The 13,897-nt window shown below is 54.9% G+C and overlaps 1 protein-coding gene across 9 annotated transcripts in view; it reads left to right on the forward strand.

Annotated features, from left to right (window-relative positions):
• PARVG (parvin gamma) overlaps positions 1-13,897 on the forward strand; it is a 67,664-nt gene that overhangs the window by 11,680 nt on the left and 42,087 nt on the right. For 4 of the 9 annotated variants that reach the window (XM_010369329.2, XM_030914168.1, XM_030914164.1 and 1 more), the window contains 5 exons: positions 1,312-1,334; positions 3,855-3,913; positions 4,047-4,115; positions 6,311-6,412; positions 13,633-13,705. In XM_010369329.2, the coding sequence (XP_010367631.1) occupies positions 1,312-1,334; positions 3,855-3,913; positions 4,047-4,115; positions 6,311-6,412; positions 13,633-13,705 (326 nt within the window). Of the gene's footprint in view, positions 1-1,311; positions 1,335-3,854; positions 3,914-4,046; positions 4,116-6,310; positions 6,413-10,563; positions 10,632-13,632; positions 13,706-13,897 lie in introns of all 9 variants that reach the window. The other 5 variants (XM_030914170.1, XM_030914171.1, XM_030914167.1 and 2 more) reach the window with 3 other exon arrangements.

Here is a 13,897-nt window from a genome sequence, read left to right on the forward strand (position 1 = left end):
CTCCAATCAGGTCCCTGCCTGGCCCCTCCCAGCCACCCTGCTTTGTTCTCTAGGGTGGGGGCCCCTGGGTTTGGGGCACAGGAGCCAGTGAATCTGTCTCTCTAATATGAGCAGGATGTTCCTCTTTCCTTGCAAAGCTGTAAGAGTCTTAGAGGCCCCTGCATGGGCAGGGGCTGGCCGTCTTACTCCCCACCCACTGGGGGGTGTGGCCATCCTGCTCCCTGCCCACTGGGGCATGGCCACCTGCTCCCCACCCACTGGGGCATGGCCATCTTGTTCACTATCCACTGGGGCTGGCCATCCTGCTCCCTGCCCACTGGGGCTGGCCTTCGTGTTCCCCGTGGAGCAGAACAGGTGGGGCCTGGAGAGGGATGGGCCCTAGGGGCTGCACAGCTGCCAGCAGGTCCACCTTTGCTGGCTTCCATGTGACGCTGACTCACGATCTCTCACAGGGATGCAGCCAAGTTGCTGGCCAGGTGGGGCTGCCATCCTCTGAAGGCTTGGCTAGTGCTGGAGCGGTGTGGACAGCACACAGCGTCTGTCCCTCCTGGCAGCCTTGGCGTCTGTGCTGACCCCAGGTCTCTGTCCCAGGCTGCTGGGCTCTGCCCCGTGGGGTCCAGCTCTCTTCTGGACGGCTGTGGTTAGAGAGACTCGGCCTGCCCTGGACCTACAGAACTTCTCTTCTATGGGGTAGGGGTGGATCTAAAAACCTGACCAAAAAAAAAAAAAAAAAAAAACCAAAGAAAAATTGTTCAAAAACAATAAAAATGGGGTGAAAGAAGCCAGACCCAAAAGAGAACACATGGTATGGTTTCATTTTCACGAACTTCCAGGACAGGCAAAACCAATAGATGGCAAGAGAAATCGCAGCTGTGGTCAGTGTAGGGAGGGAGGGGATGGAAGGGAGAACACGGTGGGGGGCGGGGGGTGCTGGGAGGGTCTGCAGCATGTAAGTGGGGGTGATCACACAAGTGTGTATGTGTGAAACGCACAAGCTGTAAATTTACGACTTGTGCACTTTATGATAGGTGTGATGTATCTCCCTCAGAACAAAGCAGGAACCACAAAACCAGCAAAATCCAAATGTCTCCAGGTGTGGAAGCCTCAGGGAAGGGCACGAACCTGTTTCTGTCCTTTGCTTCCCGCAGAGACCTTCTCTGCTATCTGCCCTACCTACAAAGCTGGCAGGAAAACCACAGCATGCCAGTGTCTTTGCAACCTTGCCAGCACTGATGCTTGTCATATTGAGACATTGTAGGTTTGCAGGGTTTTTTTTTAACCATTTGTTTGCTTTTTCCACCCCCTGCACAGCACAGACAAGGACCAGCCTCCGAGTGAGTACTTTCTTCATTTTTGGAAATCTGTTCCTATCTGATGCGTGTTAATGCAGACGAGTCTTGATGGAGGGTTAATTGCTGAGCATTCTCTCATTTGCCCGTCGCCTGCTGTTTGTATCTCAAACCTCATTCTTATTCATTTGTCCCTCTTTCTGTCTGTCCATCATGGAGCTGGCTGCTCTTTCTTATTATACCGTTCCTGTGGGGAGAGAGATTTATAATTCACATAGGCGGTGATGGTGGAGTCTGGTAAATGTGTGGGCTCTGGAGTCAGTGGTCTGTGCTCAAACACCAGTTTTCCCAGTCATTAGCCACTTAAGTTTGGGCAAGTACCTTAACTTGTCCGTGCCTCAGTTTCCTCATCTATAAAAGGGCACTCACCTTTTAAACTGGCAGTGAGGGTTAAAGGAGATAATTTGTGAGTGTGTTCAGCATGTGGGCAGTGCTCAATAGTGAGTGGGCAATAATGTGGCACCTACTCTTCTGACAGGGCAATAATGTGGCACCTACTCTTCTGACAGAGCTGTTCACCAGTCAGTTGATTGATCTACTTGCTACTTCTTTCATGCATCTATTCCTTTGTCAGTGGTCTGGCCAGCTCTTCACCCACTCATCCATTCATCCATTTATCCATCTATGGATCCATTCTTTCTTCCATTCATCTATCTACTCACCCACCTATCCACCTACTCACCTATCCATCCATCCATTCATCCATCCATGCATCCATCAACCCATTCTTCCATTCATCTATCCACTCACCCACCCATCCATTTATCCATCCCTCCATCCATCCATTCGTGCTTCCATTCATCCATCCATCTATCCACCCACCCACCTATCCATCCATCCACCCACCCACCCACCCACGCACCCATCCACCCACCCACCCACGCACCCATCCACCCACCCACGCCAAGCACCCATCCACCCACCCACGCACCTATCCACCCACCCACCCACCCACGCACCTCATCCACCCACCCACCACACCCACGCACCTATCCATCCACCCCCCACCCACCCACCCACGCACCTATCACCCACCCACCCACCCACCCACGCACCTATCCACCCCCACCCACCCACCCACGCACCTATCCATCCACCTATCTCCCCCCCACCCACGCACCTATCCACTCCACCCACCCACCCACGCACCTATCCATCCACCCACCCACCACGCACCTATCCATCCACCCACCCACCCACCCCGCACCTATCCATCCACCCAACCACCCACCCACCCACGCACCTATCCATCACATCCACCCACCCACCCACCCACGCACCTATCCATCCACCCACCCACCCACCCACGCACCTATCCATCCACCCACCCACCCACCCACGCACCTATCCATCCACCCACCCACCCACCCACGCACCTATCCATCCACCCACCCACCCACCCACGCACCTATCCATCCACCCACGCACCTATCCATCCACCCACCCACCCACCCACCCACGCACCTATCCATCCACCCACCCACCCACCCACCCACGCACCTATCCATCCATCCACCCACCCACGCACCTATCCATCCATCCACCCACCCACGCACCTATCCACCCACCCACCCACGCACCTATCCACCCACCCACCCACCCACCCACGCACCTATCCACCCACCCCACCCACGCACCTATCCATCCACCCACCCACCCACCCACCCACGCACCTATCCATCCACCCACCCACCCACCCACGCACCTATCCATCCATCTTGCTTGGAGTCACACAGCTGCTGAGTGGCAGAAGCCACAGCAAACTCAGGCCAGTCTGTGTATTTGGTGCCCAAGGACCAGTGTCCCCATGGGAGGTGTGTTAGCTGCAAATAGCAGGAATCCAGCTTGTGCACAAAGGGCATTAGCCTGAGGACATGAGGCGCCTGAGACTGGACCCCAGGGCCTGAGCCGCTGTTCCCAGACCCCAAGGGAGTGAATGAGTTGCTGAAAGAGCTGGCCTTTTGTGGGCAGCAGATTCAGACACTCTTGGGGGCGGGGGGAGGCAGCAGGGAGGAGCCCTCACTCAGCCAATTTAAAACCAAAGGGAGGAGACTCATGGACCCTGATCACCCACCTGTAGCAGCTCCCGTGGCCCTGGGGAGTGCAGCAGGGCCCTGGGAGGAGGGAGGACCAGCTGGCAGATAAAGGGCTGCAGCTGTGCCGACGCAGTAACAGGTGTTGGCTGCAGGAAGCGCGGCTGTTTATGAAATCCTACTGTGTGCCCGGTCACTGTGCCGTGGAGCCAGGTGTGTTATCTGCTATCGAATTCCATCTCTGCAACAACCCCAGCTAGGGAGGCACAGAGAGAGAAGGTGACTCCCCCGGGCCACACGGCCAGGAGACCAGTGACTCAAATCCAGGTCTATTTTATTTGAGAACCATGATCTAAAACGACAGCTCCCTCTGGACTGGTTATTCTAAGAAACTTTTGTGAAAAAAAAATTCCCTGTTTGGCACAAAGATAATAGCATTGTAATGAGGTGTTTATTGGATCTGTGTCTGCAGAGGACGTCTTTGATGAATTATTTAAGCTGGCTCCGGAGAAAGTGAACGCAGTGAAAGAGGTAGGAGAGATCAAAGCTCTCAGCAGCTCTCGGGCCGCCCACCCCACCCACCGCCCACCTGCGCTGTAGGAGGGAATCACGGGTCCTTGCATCACACCTGCTGCGTGCTAGGCCCGTGTTCTTCCCTGGTTAGGCCATCGTGAACTTTGTCAACCAGAAGCTGGACCGCCTGGGCCTGTCTGTGCAGAATCTGGACACCCAGGTAGGGACTGAGCTGCGGCGTCCCCAGGCAGGGCAGGGCCACTGGCTGTAGGAAGGAAAGAGGGTTCTGCAGGCCTTGGGAACCTGCTGTGTGGTGGGGGTCGTATCACCTCTTGGAGGCTTAAGGTCTCGCTCCCCAGTGGGACTGTTGCTGGCAGGCAGCACTGGCCACCAGGGACACAGTGGGATCCCGGGGGTGGGGGTGTGGGAACACTTCACAAAGCTGGAGTCACCTCGGCTGTCACTGCTTCTCATTGTTATAATTTTATTTTATAATTAATCTTAGACTAGCTGATGCCAAGACTTGAAGCACATGAGTCTTCCCAGCGTGGTTGTGTTCGCCCAAACAGAATTTATTAGATTTGCGCCATGTGCCAGGCGTAGGTGACAGCGCAGCCCCGCCGTCTGCAGGCTCCATGTCTCTCACAAGCACCCTGAGGAGCCCAGCCCTCCCCCAGCTGACTGAAGCTGAATTTTCCCAGGAGCAGGAGCAGAATCTCAGGGGGTCAGCACCCACCGTGGGCTGTGGCTTTCCACAGTGAAGCTGTGTCCCCATAGGCTTCCCACACTGCAGCGGGGAGCAGGGGGTGCAGAGGAGCAGAGCAGCTGCCAACCCCAGGGCCTGCAGAGTGGGCATGGAGTCTGCTGGATGCCAGTGGCCTCAATGGGACATGACGTAGGCATCTGGCCACCTGGGTTGTGCTAGGGTCTGGGGTGGGGAGGGAGTCTGGTCCCAGATGGACCAGTTGGCTCATGAAGCTCGTAGCCAGAGCTGCTGACCTCTCAGAGAGACTCTGGATGGGCATTGGCTGGGGAGGGAGGGGTTAATGTACTCCCATGTCTAGTCACTAAAACCAATAAAGCCCTCACTATGTGCCAGTCCCCAGGCAAAATGCTTTCCATGTTAACTCATTGAATCCTCCCCATAATCCTCTGAAGTGGGAACTATACTACCCTACTTACAGAGGAGGATGTTAAGGCACAGAGAGGTTAATTAATTTGTCTAAGGTCACACAGTGATAAGTAGTGGACCTGGGATTTGAACCCAGGCAGCTGGGGCCAGAGTTTGTGCTTATAACCACCTCATACAGTGGCCACGTGAGAAGTATGTGTGTGATATCGTGTGGCAGCATGGCAGGGTGGAAGCAGCAGGCTCTGCAGCCAGATAGACACACATTTCCCTTCTGCCTCCACCACTTATGGGCCCTGGGCTCTGCTGAGACCCCTCCACATTTGCTGTGTGACCTTGGGTGAGTTACTGGACTTCTCTGAACCTTAGGCTCTTCTTATAAAGTGGGTACAAGACAGCAGCTTGGTAGAGTTGTGAGTGATACATGAGCTGGTGAGCCCCACATGTTTGGTATATTACCTGGCATGCTGCCGGCATGAAATAAATGAGATTTGTAGTTTTATTATATTTCATGTGGGTATAAACAGGATGATTTCTGAGATTTGCATTCTACCTGTTCCATCTTTATCTCTCCCTTGGTAAAATAATGGGTTTTAGAGACTCATGGCATGTGCAAAGGTGGTATTTAGAGACTGTTCAATAAAATGGGGTAAGGAAGTCCCTTGCATTCCAGTTGTATTACCAAGGAATAGCAGCGGAAAAGATTTCAGGCCCAAACTAATAACATCGAAACAGGCTTAATATGAGGAAATTCCATTAAGGGCTTCGAATGGCAGTTTCTTCCAATATCCCATCCTGTGTTTTGTATCTTTGAAGAGACTCAATACGATTATATTAACATATGATATGCTGGTGGCAGGGACGACAGCTTTATCTCTGAACATACAGACAGAACAGACAGAAATATTAATGTGGCAGCCGGCGAGATGAGCCCAGTGTGCTGCTCTCTGCCTTTTCTGATGGAATAATTTTACACTTAACTCTGTTTTCCCCTGTGTTTCTGTAGCTTGTGAAACAAGTGTGCTGTTTAAAAACTGACATGAGGCTATTCTGCAGTAAGTTTAGAAAGTACTTTTTTCACTGAGCATGTACTGTGTACCAGGCAGCCTGAAACCACTTTTTACCTGCAACGCTGTGAGGTCAGGAATGTCTTCCCCACTTCTCACCAAGGAACCAGAGGCTCAGAGAACTTGTACGACTTCCTTAGGGCCACACAGCCTGTAAAAGACAAAGTGGGCTTCCCCAGACTTCTTCCATATGACAGTCTTCAGTTCCTGCCTTTGTAGTTTGCAGATGGGGTCATCTTACTCTTGCTGATTGGACAACTTGAAGGCTTCTTCCTGCACTTAAAGGAATTCTACCTCACTCCCAACTCTCCTGCAGAAATGGTAAGTTTTCCAAAGATTTTTCTTGATGGTCTACCTCTGGGTGAACAGATATACAGAATTGACATGACCAATCTATTTATTCACTTCCAGGTGAAGTGAAGGGTGTAGGGGAAGCTTGTTTGTCTGTGTTTGTCTGTATGTCTGCCCATCCATCCATCCATCCATCCACCTATCCATCCATCCATCCATCCATCCATCCACCCACCCACCCACCCACACACCCACCCATCTATCCATCCACCCACCCAACCATCCATCTATCCATCCATCCATCCATCCATCCATCCACCCGCCCACCCACCCACCCATCCATCCATCCGCCCAACCACCCATCCATCCACCCACCCACCCAGCCATCTATCCACCCATCTACCCATCCATCCATCCACCCACCTACCCACCCACTCACCCACTCAATCATCCATCCACCCACCCACCCACTCATCCATCCACCCACCTACCTACCCACCCACCCACTCATCCATCCATCCACCCCTCCACCCACCCATCCATCTATCTATCCATCATCTACCTATCTATCTATCCCCATCTACCTATTATCCACCTACCCGTCCACCTAGTAGCCCTTCTGTTCACCTACCAAGCCACCCACCATCTATGCACACATCCATTTAACTGCTCACCTATCCATCCACCTACCTGCCTGTCGATGCACCTATCTTCATGTTTATTCATCTACCCAGTCCATCCATCCATCCATCCATCCATCCACCCACCTGCCTGCCTGTCTACCCACCCATAGGAAGTTTATCTATATGTCTGTCTGACCATCCATACATTCATCCATCCACTTGCCTACCTGTCCATTTACCTGCTTGTCCTTTCATGCTACCTGATTGCCTACCTGTCCATTTACCTACCTGTCCATTTACCTGCTTGTCCCTTCCTGTTCTGTTTATTGATCCACCCAATCTACCCATACACCTGCCTGCCCATCCACCCACCTGCTCACCCACCCATCCCCTACCCACACGTCTGTTCCCTCATTCCCTGAGGGCCTGTTTAGTGCCAGGCCCTGAGCTGTGTGGGATGTTAAGATGATGCAGCACAGCTTCTGCTTTCAGGGACCTCTCAGTCTGTGCCCACTGTTCTCCTAATGACATGTGGTCTTGCAGGGCCACAGCAAAATGTGTTGGTTCAGATGCCTGGGTCAGAAGAGGGACCTGGAACAATGAGGGGTTAGAATAATCTCAAGGAGTCAAGAAGGGCATTGCATCAGAGGCGAGCTGGGAGGTTGGTTAGGGATTGGTTTGCACAGTTATCGAGGAAGGGCTCGCAGAGGGGAGGGAATAGCGTCAACAAAGGCTCAGAGTGGGGCAAGAACAGGAATGGGTCAGGTTGCTGTCGGTGCTTCACTCTGGCTAGAGGGGCTGGAAGGGTGGGGCCTGACCTGGGGGGCTCAGCAGTTCCCACGTGGACCCTAGAGGCTGGTGGACTGGCTGGGAGCTGGCAGCCTGCATCCAGGCACAAGGGCTGCATCTTGACCTGAGGAAGAGGGACAGAGAGAGTGATGGAGGTGAGGTGGGAGGGCAGTTCCTACTGCCTCTTCCCCAGGTACAGCCTTCAGTGCCCACTGGCTAGTCCTGCCTCCGCCCCCACCAGGCCCCTGTTGTGTGTGCTGCCACTTCCTCGAGCTCCCTGGGCTCTCCCACCTCTGGGCTTTGGCAGAGGCTGCTCCCCTGTCAGGAGCGCCTTTCCTACCTGGTAGGCCTGGCCCATGAGAAGGGATTTTACTCCTTTCCAAATAAGGAAACAGAGGTCCACGGGGGGCCAAGGCTTACCCAGGGTCAGTGCCACGCAAGAGGCCTGGGTCTTGTGCTTTTCACCACCAGCTCCCTGCCTGCCTGGACCTCAGGTTTTCTGTCTCTGAAAATGGGCTGACAATGCCTGCCCCCCACTCAGGCCACACAGGTAGTAAGAAAGAGTTTGGAGAACCATCGAGGAGTAAGCATTGAGGGACATGTGGTCCCTAGTACCCCCAGCCTTGCCTCTCACAGGAGGTGACATTGGAGGCGTGCATCCCAGTGGACAGGCTGGAGGGTTGGTGGCTGGTGGCATGCCCAGGATCCTGGGCAGCCAGCTTATCTCCATCCATGCCAGGGTTCCTGTGGCCCGGGGTAGGAGGACCTCTTTATCTCTCTGCAGCAGTAGCATTTTCTGAAGAGATGAAGCAGGAGGCAGGCCCACATGCCCAGTCCCAGGGCCAGCCTTTGGGGCTGTTTCTGGGAGAGACAAAGGCTTCCATCCCTTTCACATGCCCAGGGCGTCCCTGGCACTGGATCAGGCCTCTTGGCCTATCTGGGGCCCAGTAGCAGGTGAGGTCCCCCCTGGGCCCCTACCAGACTGCCCCTCCACCTGGACCCTTCTTCTGGGCCCCTCCCCTCAACCCTTCCTGGACACCCACCCCATGCCTCTCCCATGCTTTAAGTGGACCACCCAACTGCCAAGCCCCATCTGCCTCCCCGGCCACGTCCCCTCCTCTCTTCCTGCCGACTCCCAGCTACAGCCACATGACCTCTGGCCCGCTTCCAGCTCTCCAGGGCCTGGTCCTCCCCCATTCCCTCGTATCCACACAGGCTGTGCTCTCAGCCCAGCCTACCCCGGCTTTGCTTCCCACCTGCTTCCCCGGGCGGGCGGCCAGCTCTGCCCACCTTCTCAGCTCCTCTGCAGTCCCTCAGTGCTCTGTGGGGCCCTGAACCACAGTCCACACTCCCTTGGGGTTAGCTCCCTGCACTTTGCCTCTCCTGGCCCTCTCCCCCATCCTACCTCCATGCCTCTGTGAGGGCGGGGCAGGGTTGCATCTCCATTTTACAGAGAGGAGCCCGGAGCCCGAGAGGCTTACCCAGGACCACCCCGCTGCTCAGTGGCAGCCTCATGCCAGGACAGCCTACCGCCCGCAGCCTGCCGTGTCCCTCGCCCCCACGGGGATGCATCTTGAGTGGGTGTGGGCTCCATCTTCCCTAGAGGCCAGGTGCTCTGGACTTGGTTCCCAAGAGCTAGATGCTGGGTCAGAGCAGTGAGGCCGGGACAGCCAGTGTCTATGGTCCTGGTGGTCGTGGCAGGCAGAGTGGCCGCTGCCTCCTAGGTTCTTCCATTTGGAGGAGCTGCATCGGCCAGCCGTTGCCACAGACGTGCTGCTTAACAAACCACCCGAAAACCTAGGGGCTGGAAACCACGCTCATTTCTTCCCACGGACCGGCAGGTCGACTGAGTTTAGCTGCTGGAGGCTCAGTTAAACTTTGTCACTCCTCCGAGGACTGGATGGGGATCAGGCTGCCGTGGCTGGGTGGCTCGGCTCTGTGCCACAGCCTGCCATGTTCCTCCTGGGACCAGCAGCTGGCCCAGGCACGCTTTCCTCCTGGCAGTGGCAGAGATACACGAGAGACCAGACAGAAGGCATGAGGCCCTGGCTTGGAATGGGCAGGCTGCCACTTCCATTGGAGCAGGCCCTGTGGCCTTGGCAGTGACATGGGACAGCCCTGCTAAAGTGTGTGGGCACAGAATTGGGCCGATGGTGGGATCTCCCACAGGCGGTGTGGACAAATGTGCTAGCAAGTCCTCACGTTGGCTCTTGGAGTTAGGAACTCTTCCCATCCCCATTTCCACACAGGAAACAGTTCAGAGAGGCACAGAAGCATGGCCCAGAGCACACAGTGAGTTAGGGACCTCCCTGTTTCCCTCCTGTGGAGCCAGCGTGAGCCCCTGGGAGCTGGAGGGTGCCAGGGCTCAGTGGGGTTGAAGCCAAGGCTGAGACTGGGTTCTGAGCCTGCCTCGGGAAGGCAAGGCACTGAAATGTGAGTGGTGAGGAGAGAAGGTGGAGGAAGGGGGCAGGCGGGACCACCTGTGGGCTGAGGGCCTGGGGCTCGGAACCCAGCTCAGAGCCGCTCTGGGGCGCCCCTGGGCTGCAGGGCCTCTGCTCAATCTGTTGCACCATCCAAGCCCCAGTTACAAGATGGGAACAAACGTGCAGACTTCCATGTTGCTGTGTGCAGCCGCTTTGCTGAATCCACTGATTTTAGAACCTACTTCTGAATATGAGTCAGATTAGATGTGGGGGAAGAGCAGCAGCCTCTTAGCTCAGACCCCAAGAATGAATTTTTACAGCATATTGTGGGCAATCTCTGCTGCAGGAATGTGTAATCGAAATGCTGAAGAGGTCGTCAGCGGAGGAGGGCAGGAACACCAGCCCTTGCCGAAGGTGGGCCCCTGCGGAGTTGTTATCTTGGCAGAGTAGCCTCTTGAAATTGGATTTCTCATTATCAGACCCTCTTTGCGGATGGTGTTTATGTGAGATAGTCATTCGTTATAGGCACGGAAGTTAAGGACAGGGGGAGAGAGGATCATTTGCTCCCAGAAATCAAATCCCTGGAGCCAGGAATCCTTGGCGTCCTTCCACATTAAATTATTCTTCCCCAGGAGGATTTGCACGCATCCTCCTGGGTTGTGACCTTCTCTTGGCTCTGTGGAAGGTGGTAGTTTTATCTTCATCTCAAACTGTAAACGGAAGAAAAATCTCTGGACAGAGCATCGTGAGATAGCTCTGCAGTCAGGGTCAGCTCTTCTGGGAGATGATCTTTTGTTCAGATTGAGTGTCATTGAGGAGGAGTGTGACAAACAGAAGCAGATGTCATAATTTTCAGTGTTGATAGCAGCTCGCAAAGCATAAGCTCCATGAGGGCAGGGGGTCTGGTCTGTTTTGGGCACTAGTTGCATGGCTAGTACATAGTAGATGACAAGTATTTTTTAAATAAGTGAATGAACAAAGTTATTCCAAAACATTGGTCCCAGGAGGTGCTCTGTGACGAATGCATTCTACGAATAAATAACTTGGGGAAACATGTCTAGTCTTGAAGGTTCATGAGACCCACTAACACGTTCAAGGTTTTGATAAGTCCTGCAGTGAAGGACTTCCATATTATTTTATTTAATCCATCGGTTTCTAAAAATGTTTGGCCACAGATATCCCCTTTCCTGTCCATCCTAGATCACAGTTTGGGAGATTCTGACTCACTGAGTATATCAAAGGCGGGGCTTTGAGGCAGGAGAGCACAGTGTGGGATTGAGAACCTCAGGTTCCTCAGGGTCTTGTTCTCACTCCGACATTTACTCTCCGTGTAACTGCAAATAATTTTCATAATGAGAATGTGAACAGTAGCAACAATTGCAACCCTAGTTTCCCAGAATATTCCAGGCTAGGAGGAAGAACTGGGGACACAGTGATGGGAACTTCTGGTGATGCTCTGGTCTATCCACTCAGAGCTTCCCGTCCATCTTGGTCTGGACAGCCTCAGAGCTTCACCCCGCATTGGCACCTGCAGCGTGCTGCAGCATTGGCTCCGTGTGATAGCCTTTGTTCCGCTCTGTCTCCCAGGCTGGAGTGCGATGGTGCAATCTCGGCTCACTGCAACCTCCGCCTCCTGGGTTCAAGCAATTCTCCTGCCTCAGCCTCCCAAGTAGCTGGGATTACAGGCATGTGCCACCACACCCAGCTAATTTTTGTATTTTTTAGTAGAGACAGGGTTTCACCATGTTGGCCAGGCTGGTCTTGAACTCCTGACCTCAAGTGATCTGCCCACTTTGGCCTCTTAAAGTGCTGGGATTACAGGAATGAGCCAACGTGCCTGGCCCGTTTCTTCTTGTTGGCTGACTATAGAGGAGCGGCCTTGCTGCTGCTGCTGGGCACCCTGCCCATACACTCCTTTCCATCTGGGACCCGCCCTCCATCTTTGTGTCCCCAAGTGGAGAAGGACTCTGGTAACCCACTTCCGGCTCCTGTGCCTTCATCATCCTCCCCTTCAAATCTTGCTTTGTGGCTTCAATTCTGTGTCCGTCATCACATTGGATGCGCATGGCAGCCTTGGAGAGGCAGGCAGACAGATGCATCATCCGCATGACACAGATGAGGCAGCTGAGGCCCACCCAGGATGTGTGACTTGTCTGAGGTCAGACACTTAGTGGCAGGGGTGGGGGTGGCAGTGCACAGACATCCAAGCTAGATCCCAAGAGTCCTCTTGCTCGGACCCTCCAGGAGATGGCTGGAGGTGGCCTGGGCCAGGCTGGCATTCTGGATGAGTCTTGCCTGGCCTTGCTCATCCAACGCTCAGCCAACCTGGCTTCTTGGCCCCTGGCTGGGTTGCCATGGGAACTGCCTTGCCCTGGTGGGACTGCTGTGGCCAGGCAGATAGGGAGGGAACGGGACGAGGCACGGCTGACCCCTGTGCTGGGATGTCCAGCCCCTCTAGTGGATCTACTGGTGGCTAAGGCAGAAGGGAGGACCTGTTTGAGGTCACAGTGAACCAGGAGTTCGTCCCTCTTCACCCACACCAGGCTGCTGCCTTAAGGCAAAGGGCTGGGACCTACTCTGGTTGTGGATGAGGCCCAAGGGAGAAGCTAGAATGGAAAGGGAGGGGACCCACTGCGGGAGGGCCGGCAGGGCTCCTGCGTTCTCACCGTATCCTACAGCAAGGCACAGGGGAACTGTGGCAAGCCCACTTTGCAGATGAGCAGAGGGAGGCCGCAGGCAGGGACCAAACTGAGGAATGAACCCCTGGGGGACCTGACTGATGCCCAGGCGCCCTCTACCTCTAAAGGGAGCCATCTCTGAGACTGCACCCCAGGCAAGGGGTGGCGGAAAGGACAGCCACTGGGTGGGGACCACTCCAGTCTCCAGCCTGCTTCTCATGGGCATTGCAGTGGACACACCTGGTTTGAGCACTTTCTGTCTCGTGAGCTCCAGTGAGCCCCTTGGTTCCTCCGAGCTCGATTTCTTCACTGTGCTTTGCCCTGGGAAACAGCTGTTCTCAAAAGGGCTCTGCCACCCCAGGCCCTTGCTCCTTTCTCTGGGTAGTTTTCCCTGCCTGGCGGGACTCACAACCAGTCATCACCTCCACCAGGAAGCCTTCCCTGATCCCTACTGGGTATCCTCTTTGGTGATTGTCTTTTTCAATGGCAGTGACCCCTGGATGCGTGTGTGTTCCCAGTGTGGTACAGCACCTGCTCAGAGTGGGGCCTGTGAGTGGCTGAGGAATGAGGCATGGATTGTTTGTGTGACGGAGTGAGCTCCCCATCCTTGGGGGCTGTAGGGAGTTTGGGCTCATGATGGACATGGCAGACAACAGGAAGGTCTTGGCACTTGGGACCCAGGGCCTGGCCTGGGGCGGCTGCTTGTGCCCACATCTGACAGGGCCTTGTCATCATAGCTGCACAACGTCACCCTGGCGCTGGAGCTGCTGAAGGACGAGGGCCTGCTCAGCTGTCCCGTCAGCCCTGAAGGTGAGAGTGCGTGGCCGATGCCCACATGGTGGCCAGCCCTGGGTGGCCGCCTCGTGCAAGAGCCACAGAACAGGGTGCAGGGCGCTAGGGGATGAGCACGCGTTGGCAGAGTCCTCTTGCCTGGCAGGGGTGGAGAATGGGTGCTTGCCGAGGTTTCCTGGGTGGGGGTACTGCAGCCCCAGGAGAGGAGGT

Source organism: Rhinopithecus roxellana, chromosome 13 (genome assembly GCF_007565055.1).
Source record: "Rhinopithecus roxellana isolate Shanxi Qingling chromosome 13, ASM756505v1, whole genome shotgun sequence".
NCBI lineage: Eukaryota > Metazoa > Chordata > Mammalia > Primates > Cercopithecidae > Rhinopithecus > Rhinopithecus roxellana.